Source organism: Lontra canadensis, unplaced genomic scaffold (assembly GCF_010015895.1).
Source record: "Lontra canadensis isolate GAN:19392208 unplaced genomic scaffold, GSC_riverotter_1.0 scaffold41, whole genome shotgun sequence".
NCBI classification, from domain to species: Eukaryota; Metazoa; Chordata; class Mammalia; order Carnivora; family Mustelidae; genus Lontra; species Lontra canadensis.
The window spans coordinates 5,285,209-5,298,671 of record NW_022631035.1 but is presented as its reverse complement, the minus strand read 5'-3'; the positions used below and the strand labels follow the sequence as shown (position 1 = coordinate 5,298,671).

The 13,463-nt window shown below is 54.3% G+C and overlaps 1 protein-coding gene across 1 annotated transcript; it reads right to left on the bottom strand.

Moving 5' to 3' along the window:
• Positions 1 to 1,605: 1,605 nt before the first annotated feature.
• On the bottom strand, positions 1,606 to 5,998 carry TRIM47 (tripartite motif containing 47). Its single transcript, XM_032870589.1, has 6 exons — positions 5,252 to 5,998; positions 4,091 to 4,186; positions 3,611 to 3,841; positions 3,248 to 3,446; positions 2,765 to 2,839; positions 1,606 to 2,523 (listed from the first exon to the last, which is right to left on the bottom strand). The coding sequence occupies exons 1-6, from the start codon at positions 5,945 to 5,947 to the stop codon at positions 1,883 to 1,885; spliced, it is 1,938 nt and encodes a 645-aa protein (XP_032726480.1). The 5' UTR covers positions 5,948 to 5,998; the 3' UTR covers positions 1,606 to 1,882.
• Between the last annotated feature and the right edge of the window lie 7,465 nt (positions 5,999 to 13,463).

Below are 13,463 nucleotides of genomic sequence, written 5' to 3'. Positions count from 1 at the left end.
TCTCACACACACCGTCCCGCCTGCTCTAGCATTATCCCAGAGTCACCAAGCAAGGGCAGGGTTGAGGAGAACGCCCCAGGTTGGAGACAACGCTGAAAGCCGGAGTCTGGCCCAGATGGCCCATTGTTAGCTGTGCAGCCCGGGTGAGCCAGTCTCCTGCTCTGAGCTCTAAAGCTGTGGTCACTGGGATTTGGCCTTACGATGCACGAGGTTCCATGAGCTCTGGAAGCCTGGGATCATTCTGCAAGTGGCAGGGCCCGCCATGGCTCCAGGCTTGGCTAGTCGGGCCGAATTCCAACCAGGGGCCCCCTCTGTCTAGCTCACGTTGCGTGACATGCCAGGGCCCTGCAGAGCCAGGGACCCGAGGTTCTTTACAAAGGGAGTGTGTGGGGCAGGAAGTGCCAAGCCGGAGGGGAGGAAGGGCTGACACCCAGCAGAGGATGGGGCAGTGGGGGGGGGGTGCTCTGTGGAAGGTGGGAGGCTTGCTGCAGGTGACGGGACTCTAGCAACCTCCCATCGGTCCATGTAAGTGATGGTGACCGAAGCCGCCTTCCCCATTCTGGAGAGCTGGGGGCCCTGGCTGCCAAGGAAACCGTTTTGAAAACACAAAGCACCAGGAGCAAGGAGGCCCCGCCCGGAAAAACAACATCCTGGCTGCTGGGGCCAAGGCAGAGCTCTGAGGAGGGGCTATTTTTAGCAGCCCAGGCAGGGGAGGACTTGTATGGCCTTGCTGTCTGGCTGCATAACTCACCCATTGTCCCGTCTGACCTTGGGCTAGCAACGGAGAGGCCTCTGTCTGTCCCTGTCCTCCAGGCCTGGACGTCTCGAGGGGGCTCCTGGGCCACAGAGAACCCAGGGACCAGGACTGGCCTGGAAACACTCCCGCTGTGTAGCCTCCGGGGTGGGCACCCCAGGCCAGGCTGCGGGCCCTGGGGCAGCAGGGGGCGCCGGGCCTTCTTGGGAGACAAGCAAAGGCTCTGCTGGGGTACAGGGCCTGGGGGGGGTCCCCTGCGTGGAACCCCATTCCAGCTGCGTGGCTGGGTGTGGACACGGTGAGGCCCGCTCTGGAAGAAGAGGACATAGAACCCTTTCTTGGAGATATTCTCACCTCCAGCCACACCCTGGGGCCTGCTCGGCCACAACCCTCCACGACTGAGAAGGTGTGTGTGTGACAGACGCTGGAGCTCTCAAACTTTCTTGCCCATGCCCAGGAGTGGTGTCCTGCTCTGGGGTGGGGGCGGGGGGCAGTGTGCGGTCCGCATTTAGCTTTGGACATGAACACCAGAAGGCAGGTCCAGGATTGGGTTGTGGCATCCAGGATGAAAATAGCTCACAGGGACAGGCCATGAGGCAAACGCTCCGGCAGCCAGAACAACTGGGGCGCTGGCCCCCTTGGGAGAAGCCACCTTAGCTCCCCCAGCCCAGAATTAGGGAGTAGGGCTGCCCCAAAGGGCAGAGGCCTTTTTTCAGCCCCCTCCTCCTGGGCCAGGGCTCTCCCCCAACCTCTGCCCCCCACCCCAGGAATCCTGGGACCTCCTGCCTTTCAAGAGCAGCTCTCCAAAGATGAGATTTCTTGGTGGGTGGAGAGAAGGATAGAAAAAGGAGTCATTCATTCAACAAACATTTATTCAGAACCTACTGTATGCCAGGCACTGTCCCAGGAACCTGGAAAGGGTGGGTAGCTGGGTAGCCTGGATATGCCCCAGCTCTGGCTTTCTTTCCCAGAGACAAGGCCTGCGAGGGAACAGGGTCCGAGGGGCACCGGAAGGGGCCTGGGGGCCTCCTCCTCGAGAGGCGGAAGGCCAAGTATATGGAAGGTGGGGGCCTCCAGGAACGAGAAGCCTGGGGCGGTGGGGGGCTCTGAGGCGCCTTCCGTTGGGCATCACCTCCTCTTCAACACGGAGATGCAGGACTTCTTGAGGGGCCCGATCTGCAGATGGGCATCCACACTCTCCAGGAAGAAGGCGGGCTTGAGCCTGCGAGCGAAGAGTCCCGCAAAGTGGCTGTCCAGGCGGCTCTGGAAGGGGTCGATGGGGGAGGCCAGGGAGCTGCTCCGGCGGGCCCGGGAGGCCTTCAGCCTCCGAAGAAGGCTCATCTTGCCATCCCGCACGGCATAGAAGGTCAGGGCGCGGTCGGCGTATTCGAGGCAGATCCCGACGGTGGGCGAGAAGGGCTGGGGCAGGGGCGCCTCGAGCCCGTGGAACCAGACGGAGAAGCTCCGGCCGTTCCACTGCAGGCAGCAGGAGTGCGCGTTGCGGCCCAGCCGGCCCCGGTCGTAGGGCTCTTGCGGGGAGAAGTCTTCGGCCATGACCCCCACACTGACCCAGCCCTCGATGATCTCCACCTCCCAGTAGTAGGTGCCCCGGTCCAGGGCGCCCTCGCCCAGCACCTGCTCGCAGTGGGTGAAGCGGGTGGGTGACTCGGGGTAGTTGATGGGACACAGCACCCTCTTTACACCTTTGGTCCCGAACAGCTGCAAGTACTTGTCTGCCGTGTCGCTGTCCAGGTCCACGATGTAGGCGACTGCTCCCGCGGAGGGGAGAGAGACAGGGGGCTCAGGCGCAGGCGGGACAGCCCCTCCCCCAGGCACCCCCTCCCCAAACACAGTCTCGGCTCCTTAGCGACCAGCACGCCTCAGCCCCACCGGAGACCACCCCGAGAGCGGACCCAGTTCGCCTAAAGGATGAGGGGGATGGGAATCCAGGTCTTCTCGTGCCAGGGCTCAGCCCAGCAGCCTTGGGAGGAGCCCAAGGTGGCCACTTACACTTGAGGAAGTAATCCCTGGGAGCCTCACTCTCAAGGCTGTTGGTGCTGTCGGGGTCTTGGGACTCGGCATCGGCTGCAGAAGAGATAGTGGGGAGGGGTGCTCTGCAGTGGCCCGTGACTGGGCAGGGATGCAAGGTGCCCCTGTGACCCAAATCCCTCTCTCCTCCTTCCTCCCAGCCTACACCCCAGTATGGCCCCCTGTCTTCACCCGCAAGCCTGGTCCTCCGGGTCTGTCCCTGCTCCACCTCCTCCCCGCTCAGCCCCTCTGAAGCTAGACGGCGGGGCAGGGGAAGCCCCCTTGCCCCCGAGGCTGTGGCCAAAGGGGCTGGACTGGTCATTACTGAGCCGTGGCTCCCCTCAGGACTCGTGTCCCACCCTGCGCCCAGCGCACAGTTTCTGTCTTCCGTTCTTGAATGGGTCCTGGGCCTGGGGGCCTGTGCAGGGAGACTGGGGAAGGGTGAGTCACCTGGGGGCCACCCACCTTCTGTGCCCAACTTCTGTAGCTCATCCTCGTCGCCGCCCAGCCCCCGCAGCTGCTCCCACTGGCTGGCACAGGCCACCGTCAGGGCATCTCTCACCGCCCGCACAGCTTGGGAGGACTTGGTGAAGCTGAGCTCCCTCGGGGGACCGGGCCCTGGGCCACACCCCTCCTCCAGGGCCAGCCTCAGTGCCAGCAGCTCCTGTGCCGGATACATGACTTTTAAGGCCTTGCTGGCGGCCGCTCCTTAGGCTGGGGGGATTGCGCCACTGGAAGGACGGCACAGCCCCCACCCCCTGCCTTCTCTCTCCATCCCTTGCCCGTCCCCGCTCTGCGCCCTCTCTGCCCCCTACGAGCTGCGCTGACCTGCAGGAAGCTGACCGAGTCGGCCTCAGGGACCTGGCTGAGGCCGCGGCGCGCCCGGCTGAGCCTACTGCGCTGTTCCTCCTGCCGCCTCAGGTCACCCTGGGAGCGGTCCAGCATGGTGGCCTCCCCCTCCTCGATGAAGCCCAGCACCTCCGTCTGGAACCCCTGCAGGACGGCTGCGGCCTCGGTGAAGAGCCGGCACACCCTCTCCCGCTCTGCCAAGGCTGCGCTCTGCATGGGACGACACGGGACTAGGGTGAGGGCAAGAACAGCCCCATTCTTTCCAGAGCCCCACCTTCCCACCCTGCCTCTTGTGGGGACAGAGGGACCAGGCGGCCCTGTCCCGGACCGTGCCCGCTCAGGGGAGCTGCTGGGGCTCAGCACAGGCTTCTTTGGAGAGGACCAGAGCACACGGCCGCCGCCCGTTGCCCGGAGCCCGCCGCGGGACCGCACAGGCACAGGGTCAGTGTAGGGTCCGACCTTGACGAGGGCCACCGTGCGTCGGGACTGTGCGATGCCAGCGCCAAGCTCGTCCATGCGGTCCTCCACGGCACTCAGGACTTTGGACTGCTCCGCCTGTGGGTGACACCATGAACTAACACGGGGCCGGCGGAGGCCATAGCCCTACCTCGGGCTCCCAGGCCTCAGCAAGAGGGAAAAGAGGGATGACCCGAGAGTGGCTTCTGTGCATAGGGGGGACTGGGGGTGGCCACGATGTCCCATAATAGGCCAGAGGTGCCTCAAGCCCAGGCAGGTGCCATTCCCAAGTGCCTGGCAGCACAGGCACTCTGGAGCACAGGCCGGCAGGCTTGTGGGCGGTCAGCCTCCCTCTCTGACCAGTGGGCAAGTACAAGGCCATCCACGCTCCTTAACGCTGCTCCCATCACTGGAGAGCTCCTTTCAGTGAGGTAGAGGCAGAGAGAGTGGGGCAGGTGCGGTACAGAGGGCATTCAGCTGTCTCGGGGATCCCTGTCCCCAAAGAGACTGTGTCCCCAATTTAGGCCTGAAAAATGGGGATTCCGGGCAAGTCCCCTGGGTCTTGTGAGTCACTGCTCCAGGCAGGAGAGACGGAAAATCCCAAGGCCAGCGGCGCCAAGACCGGGCTGGAGGCCAGAGGAAACTGGGGGCGGAGGTAGCTGACGGACTGCGAACACATGCTCCCACCACGGGCCCCCGGACCAGCTGGACAAGAGCGGTCTGTGTGCTCGGTCCACCCTCAGCCACACTCCTGTCGCCTGCCACACCCATCTCAGCCCAATGCCTGAGCCCAGGCCAGATCTGAGCGGGAACCGGCAGGAACCCGGCCCCGCGCAACAGCCGCTCTGCCAGAATCAGCCGGCAGGGACCCCGCGGGCCTGACTCTGCTCTCCCTTGTCTTAGACCCCCATCGGCCCAGACCCCCGCTTGCCCTTCCAGTCCTTTTCGCGTTCTCTCTGAGCCCCTCCAAACCCCATTCCCACCTCGAGCCGCGATGTGGATGGATGACATTGTCAGTATTGGGAAGGACGGCAAAGAGTCTCAGGTTAGAGGAGGACGTTAGGACCCTATCAGGAAAAGGGGTGGGGGCGGGGGATCCCTGGGCCCTCGGCAGCCCCGCGCGGTCCTGACCCGCCCCGGCGCGCCCCCGGTGCCCGCGCCCACCTCCTGGAGGGCGCGCTCCTGCTCCAGCGGCACGAGCTCGTGGCCGCGGTGCTCCTGGGCGGCGCAGGCCTCGCACAGGCACACGCGCTCGACACGGCAGTAGCGCTCGAGCGGCCGCAGGTGGCGCGGGCACAGGCTCTCCTCCAGCCGGCGCAGCGGCGGCACTAGGCGGTGTCCGCGCAGCGCGGGGCTGCGCTCATGCGGGCCCAAGTGCGCCGAGCAGAAGGAGGCGAGGCAGGAGAGGCAGGAGAGCGCGGCAGGCAGGGCGGCGCCCTCGGGGCACGCGTCGCAGCGCACCGGCTCTTCGCCGCTCGGCCAGGGCTCGGGTGCGCAGGGAGCCGAAGGCTCCGGGGCGCTGGGTGGCGCGCTGGGCGGCGTGGGCTCCGGGGCCGGCGTTCCCGGACCCGGACCCGGACCCGGACCCGGGCCGGGCCCGGGCGCGGAGCCCGAGCCCTGGCGGAGCTGCAGCAGCTCGGACAGCGTGTGGTTCTTGCGGAGCTGCAGGCCGTCGGGGAAGGGCTCCTGGCACAGCGGGCAGCGGGCCGCGCCTCCGGGCCCGCCGGTGCCACCCGCACCGCGGTGCGGCCACAGCGCGCTCAGGCAGGCCAGGCAGAAGTTGTGGCCGCAGGGCAGCGTCACCGGCTCGCGGAGCGGCTCCAGGCAGATGGGGCAGCTGAAGGGCCCGCTGCCGTCCATAGCTCCGCGGCCGCGCGGGCACCGCCTGTTCTGCTCCCGCCCAGGGAGGGACCCTGCCCGCTCGCGCTGCGGCGCCGCCCCCTGGGACCGAGGCCAAGGGTCCAGCCCCCTTCCGTCCCCGGCTCGGACCGCCCCCAGCGCCGCAGACCCGCCTGCGGGTCTCGGTATACCCGGCGCTGGCCCAGACTTCGCTGGGGGTCTCCGCCCCCGTGTGCCCCCCACCCCCGCCCCCGTGTGACCCCGAGGGGCTCCTGCACCACCGTCCCTGCTGGTCCAAGGGGAGCGCGGAGGGCAGAGAGTGCGAGGCGGGCACACTGGAAGGAAGCTGGGAAGTTCACCCCTCCATCACCCTCAATTCCCCCCACAGCCGGGCCCCGGACTCCAGAGGGGTCGGGCATTCCCACCCGTTGCCACCCGGCCACTCCAGCCCCTTCGCGCTCCGGACCTCCCCGAGGCACTTGTTAGCAAAGTCTCTGAGCCGCTGCTGACTGCAGAGAAAATTAACCGCTGATGTGCGCTTGTTTTTGCCCCTTAACGACTCTATTTACCCCTTGTGGGGAACTTGGGCTTTTCTAACCCTGAAATGGGAAGTTGCTGTCACCCTCCAAGTCCCTCGTGAGGGAATTCAGTTCCCCTTCACGGCCCCCCACCCCCAAGCCCCAGGCACTTGCGGTGTACCTGGGGTTGGAGGTATGGGTTCCCCAAATGGAGGCATTTAAGGCTCATCCAGACAAGCACTTAATGTTTTTTAAAAAAATAAAAATGGCGGGACGCCTGGGTGGCTCAGCCGGGGAATCATCTGCCTTCCGCGCAGGTCAGGATCTCAGGGTCCTCGGATCGAGCCCCGCATCGGGCTCCCTCCCCGCTCCCTACTGCTAGGCTGGAATCTGCTTCTTCCTCTGCCACTCCTCTCTGCTCCTGCCAGCGCCCTGTCGCTGGCTCGCTCTCTCCAGCGTGTTCTCTCAAATAAATAAATAAAATACTAAAAACAACAACAAAAAAAAACCAAAACCATTTTAAGGGTGCCTGGGTGGCTCAGTGGGTTAAAGCCTCTGCCTTCAGCTCGGGTCATGATCTCAGGGTCCTGGGATTGAGCCCCGAATCGGTCTCTCTGCTCAGTAGGGAGCCTGCTTCCTCCTCTCTCTCTGCCTGCCTCTCTTCCTACTTGTGATCTCTATCTGTCAAATAAATAAATAAAATTAAAAAAAAATTTTTTTTAAATAAATAAAACGGCAACAAAATAAAGTAGATTGGTTTATAACCCAAAGTATAAAATAAACATCCATGGGTTCACACTGATATAAATAAATGACCGGGTAAACAAATGAAGAAGCATAAGCAAATTTCCCATTGAGAAGATTGCAAAATAATTGTTGTGGATACTCTGAGTTGGAGCCTGATTTCCCACTCCTTTAATGCAGACTGTGCATAGTGACTTTCTTCCAAAGGGAGCAAAAGAGTCACTTTACCTGGGTGAAGCCTGGCATGCATGACCCCAGCAGGGTGATCAAGGTCACCGTCAGCAGTGATAGGTCACCTTGACAGTAAGTACCAGTACCACGGATGATACGGTCTTCCTCCCCCAAGCCCTTAGCCCAGTTTAATCAGGATCAATACGCCACACAGGGCGCCTGGGTGGCTCTGGGTCCTGGGATTGCTTCCCACCTCGTGCTCCCCTCTGTTCAGGGAGTCTGCTTCTCCCTCTCCCTCTGCCCCTCCCCACCACTGTGTGATTGCTCTCTCTGAATTAAATAAAAGCTTTTTTAAAAATAAAAATAGTGCTCGCTTCGGCAGCACATATAGTAAAAAAATAAAAATAAAAAATATAGAAGAATCGACTACTCTTCCTTATCTGCCAGACCGCCTGCTGATGAGAGTCCAAAGAGGAAGGAATAAAAGGGTGAGAGGAGGGCCATTCCATCCAGAAGTGGGGCTTAACTTTTCTCATTGCCAGGGCCCCTCTTGAAGCCAGGGGCACCCCTTTCCAAAGTAATGCTTTTATTTATTTGTTTGTTTGTTTGTTTGTTTATAAAAAATTTTATTTATTTATCAGAGAGAGAGAGAGCACAAGCAGGGGAAGCAGCAGATGCAGAAGGAGAAGCAGGCCCCCCACTGAGCAGGGAGTCCGAGGCAGGACTCCATCCCAGCACCCTGGGATCATCGCCTGAACCCAAGGCAGATGCTTCACCTACTGAGACACCCAGGCGACCCCAAAGTAATGCTTTTATTTTTTTTTTAATATTTTATTTATTTATTTGACAGACAGAGATCACAAGCAGGCAGAGAGGCAGGCAGAGAGAGAGGAAGGGAAGCAGGCTTCCCGCTCAGCCGAGAGCCCAATGTGGGGCTCAATCGCAGGACCCTGGGACCATGACCTGAGCCAAAGGCAGAGGCTTTAACTCATTGAGCCACCCAGGCACCCCGAAAGGAATGCTTTTAAATGTACAAAGCAAAATGCATAGGGCTTCATGGAAACTGATTACACTGAAATATAGGTACAAAATATTAAGAAAATAAATTTGTGATATCTGTGTTTCTTTTAACAACATCTGATGGAGGCCTAATCATTTATTTTTGAAATCGTGATGAACATAAGTGGTATTTCAGGTTCTGTGTGACCATGTAATGTGCTATGAAACTATCTGTAATTTCTCCTGGTGACAAGTCACAGAACTGCTAACTCCACTGTGGTATGTTCTCTCCATTCATAACAGAAAGAAATGCCAAATTTCAGTTTAGAGAAGAGTGAAAATATAGAGAATTTTCTCACCAAGACTCCCAGCTTAAGAATGTCTAATTTAGAAAGATGCTTTCCTGGAAGGAGAGAAGAAAACGAAGATCTATGAAATATTAAATGAGGGGTGCAATCCGGGGGGACTCACTGGAAGAGGGGGGCAGATCCTGGAGGGCCCTGTGGAGGAAGGAGCATCTGAGCTGGGCTTTCACGGGTTGCTAGGATGCGGGCGCGCAGAAACTAGAGTGGGAAAAGCTCCTCCAGCTGAGGAGTAGCAGAGGGAACCCGCCTGGGTGTGCCCAGTTTGGCAGGAAGACGGGTAATGAGTTCCATACGTTGGTTTCCACCGGGATCACCACTTGCTCATGACTGTCGCTTGTTTGCCAAGCCCCAGGATCAGTTGGGAGGCTCAGGCATAGCGCCACCAAGCTCCAAGGCTTGGCGGGCAAGCTGCCCAGGCTCGCGGAGACCACAGACCCGCCTGGCTCTGGAGGAGTGAGGGGTGCCAGTTGGGCTGGGGCGTGTACATGGACAAGTGCCAGCCAGCCTCCGGCTTCCCAGCCCAGAGCCTGCCCAGGAAGATCTGCGTCCCTAGGAAAGTATAGAGCTGTGATTTGTCAAGACAGTGGTGTTTTCTTTTTCTTTTCTTTTTTTCTTTTCTTTTCTTCTCTTCTCTTTTCTTTTCTTTTCTTTTCTTTCAAGATTTTATTTAGAATCTTTAAATAAAAATTTAAAAAATTTAAAACCTCTGAGCCGAAGGCGGAGGTTTTAACCCACTAAGCCTCCCAGGTGCCCCTCCATCATCGTAGCTTTAAGGTTGCCCAACATATTCATTCTCTTTTTGGAATGAATTGGCTCTTAAGGGGAGAAGGTAATGCATTTTTGAGGTCTGTAGGAGCATGCTCACGCCTGTGTCTCACTGTGCCTTTGCAAGAACTATGTCTTGAAGGATGAGAAATGGAATTCCGACAGGTTACGTATCTTGCCAGAGGTCACACAACTCATCCAGAGGAGACAGAATGTAAACCCAGAAAGTAGAACCTGAAAATAATCCTAAACCTCATATATGAACCTGTCTACAGGGCTGCAGTATTGCTTGAAACGGAAAGAAAAAGGTCAGACTGAAGCAAAAACAAGCAAAAGCCACTCAGCAAACGGGAATAATGAGGCAGCCATTCCCAGCCTCGCTCGCGTCTGTGAAATTGACATGAGACCCAGGCCATGTCCCAAGGTAACACTGAATGGTTTTGATGTACTTTTCTTTTTACGTTTATTTATTTATTTATTTTCAGTAATCTCGACACCCAATGTGGGGATCGAATTCATGATCCCAAGATTAAGAGTTGCATGCTCTTCAAACTGAGCCAGCCAGGCACCCCATTTGGATTTGTATCCATTTCAAAATAATAGAATTTAAAAAGTAATTAAAGTCTTTAAAATTTAAATTCAATTAATTAACATATAGTGAGTGTATTATTAGTTTCAGAGGTAGAGTTCAGTGATTCATCAGCTGTATGTAACACCCAGTGCGCATTACATCATGGGTTAGTGCCCATCACGTGTCACCCCATCCCCCCAGCAGCAACCCTCACTTTGATTCTTATGATTAAGAGTCTCTTGTGTTTTGTCTCCTTCTCGGATTTCCTCTTGTTCTGTTTCCCTCCCTTCCCCTATGCTCCTGTTTTGTTTCTTAAATTCCACATGAGTGAAATCATATTGTTTTTCTGATTGAATTATTTCGCTTAGCATAATACCCTCTAGTTCCATCCACATCATTGGAAGTGGCAAGATTTTTCATTTTTTTGGTGGTTGAGGAATACTCCATTGTATCTATATACCCCATCTTCTTTAGCCATTCACCTGTTGATGGACATCTGGACTCTTTCCCTCATTTGGCTATTGTGGACATTCCTGCTATAAACATTCGGGTGCATGTGCCCCTTTGGATCACTATGTTTGTATCTTTAGAGTAAATACCCAGTAGTGCAATTGCTGGGTTGTAGGGTAGCTCTATTTTCAACTTTTTGAGGAACCTCCATGCTGTTTTCCAGAATGGCTGCACCAGCTCGCATTTCTACCAACAGTGTAAAAGTGTCCTCGCCAACATCTGTCGTTTCCTGACTTGTTAATACTTTACTACTTTTGGCCATTCTGATTGGCGTGAGGTGGGATCTTTATAGATTTCGGATACTAGCCCTTTATCTAATAAGAACTTTGCAAATATCTTCTCCCATTCTGTCAGCTGTCTTTTGGTTTTGTTGACTGTTTCCTTTGTTGTGTAAAAGTTTTTTTTTTTTTTTTAAGATTTTATTTATTTATTTGACAGACAGGGATTACAAGTAGGCAGAGAGGCAGGCAGAGAGAGAGGGAAGGAAGCAGGCTCTCTGATGAGGGGCTCGATCCCAGGACCCTGGGATCATGACCTGAGCTGAGGCAGAGGCTTAACCCACTGAGCCACCCAGGCATCCCTGTGCAAAAGTTTTTATCTTTTTTTAAAAAAGATTTTATTTATTTATTTGACAGAGACACAGAGAGAGAGGGAACACAAGCAGAGGGAGTGGGAGAGAGAGAAGCAGGCTTCCCGCTGAGCAGAGAGCCCAATGCTTGGCTGGATCTCAGGACCCTGAGATCATGGCCTGAGCCAAAGTCAGAGGCTTAACCCACTGAGCCACCCAGGTGCCCCCGCCCCAAAAGCTTTTTATCTTGAAGTCCCAATGGTTCCTTTTGCCTTTGGAGACGTGTCTAGCAAGAAGTTGCTGCGGCCAAGGTCACAGAGGTTGCTGCCTGTGTTCTCCTCTAGGATTTTGATAGATTCCTGTCTCCTGTTTAGGTCTTTCATTGTTTTGAGGCTATTTTTGTGTATAGTATAAGAAAATGGTCCATTTCATTCTTCTGCATGTGGCTGTCCAATTTTCCAACACCATTTGTTGAAGAGACTGTCTTTTTCCATTGAACGTTCTTTCCTGCTTTGTTGAAGATTAGTTGACCATAGAGTTGAGGGTCCATTTCTGGATTCTCTATTCTGTTCCCCTGATCTATGTGTCTGCTTTTGGGCGAGTACCAGGCTGCCTTGATGATTACAGCTTTGTCATAGAACTTGAAGTCTGAAATTGTGATGCCATCAGGTTTGGTTTTCTTTTTCTACATTCCTGTGGCTATTCAGTGTCTTTTCTGGTTTCACATAAATTTTAGGATTATTTGTTCCAGCTCTGTGAAAAATGTCGGTGGTATTTTGATAGTAATGTGTAGATTGCTCTGGGAAGCATAAACATTTTAACAATATTTGTTCTTCCAACCCATGAGCATGGAACTTTTCCATTTCTTCGTGTCTTCAATTTCTTTCATGAGTGCTCGATAACTTTCAGAGTACATATCCTTTCCCTCTTTGGTTATTCCTAGGTATCTTACGGTTTTTGGTGCAATTGTAAATGGGGTCGACTCCTTAATTTCTTTCTTCTGTCTCATGGTTAGTATATAGAAATATAACTGATTTCTGTGCCTTGACTTTATCTCCTGCCATGTTGCTGAATTCCTGTATGAGTTCTAGCAATTTTGGGGTGGAGTCTTTTGGGTTTTTCACATAGAATATCATGTCATCTGTGAAGAGAGTTTGACTTCTTTGCTGATTTGGGTGTCTTTTATTTCTTTTTGTTAACTGATTGCTAAGGCTAGGTCTTCTAGTACAATGTTAGACAACAGTGGTGAGAGTGGACACCCCTGTCCTGTTCCTGCCCTTAGGGGAAAAGCTCTGCTTTTTCCCATTGAGAATTTTGCTGTTGGCTTTTGTATATGGCTTTTATGATATTGAGGTATGTTCTCTCTATCCCTACACTGTGAAGAGTTTTAATCAAGAAAGTATCCTGTACTTTGTCAGATGTTTTTTTTTTTTCCCCCTGCATCTCTTGAGAGGATCATATAGTTCTTGTCCTTTCATTTATTAACATAGTATATCACAATGATTGATTTGTGGATGTTGAACCACCCTTGCAGCCCAGGAATAAATCCCTCTTGGTTGTGGTGAATACTCTTTTTAACATACTGTTGGATCCTACTGGCTAGTTTCTTGGTGAGAATTTTTGCATCCATGTTCATCAAGAATATTGGTTTGTAATTCTTTCTGGTGGGGTTTGGATTGAGGTCTGGTTTTGTCTGGTTCTGGGATCAAGATAATGCTGTCCTCATAGAAAGAGTCTGGAAGTTTTCCTTCCATTTCTTTTTTTCTTTTTTTTTTTTTTTTGGATCAACTTCAGAAGAATAGGTGTTACTTCTTTAAATGTTGGGTAGAATTCCCCTGGGAAGCTGATTGTCTCTTGTTTGTTGGGAGATTTTGATAACTGCTTCCGTTTCCTGGCTGGTTATGGGTCTGTTCAGGTTTTCTATTTCTTCCTGTTTCAGTTTGGGTAGCTCAGTTTCTAGGAATGCACCCATTTCTTCCAGATTGCCTAATTTGCTGGCCTAGAGTTGCTCATAACATGTTCTTATAATTGTATTTCTTCAGTGGTGGTTGTGATCTCTCCTCTTTCATTTATGATTTTATTTGGATCTTTTTTCTTTTTGATAAGTCTGGCCAGGGGGTCATCGAGCTTATTATTTTTTTCCAAGAACCAACTCCTAGTTTCATCGATTTGTTCTACTGTTCTTTTGGTTTCTATTTCATTGATTTCTGCTCTAATCTTTATTCTCTTCTCCTGCTAGGGTTAGGCTTTATTTGCTGTTCTTTCTCCAAAAAGTAAACAATTTTATGAGCCTTGTAACAAAAGCTGGCAGTTCTGTGTCCCAGCT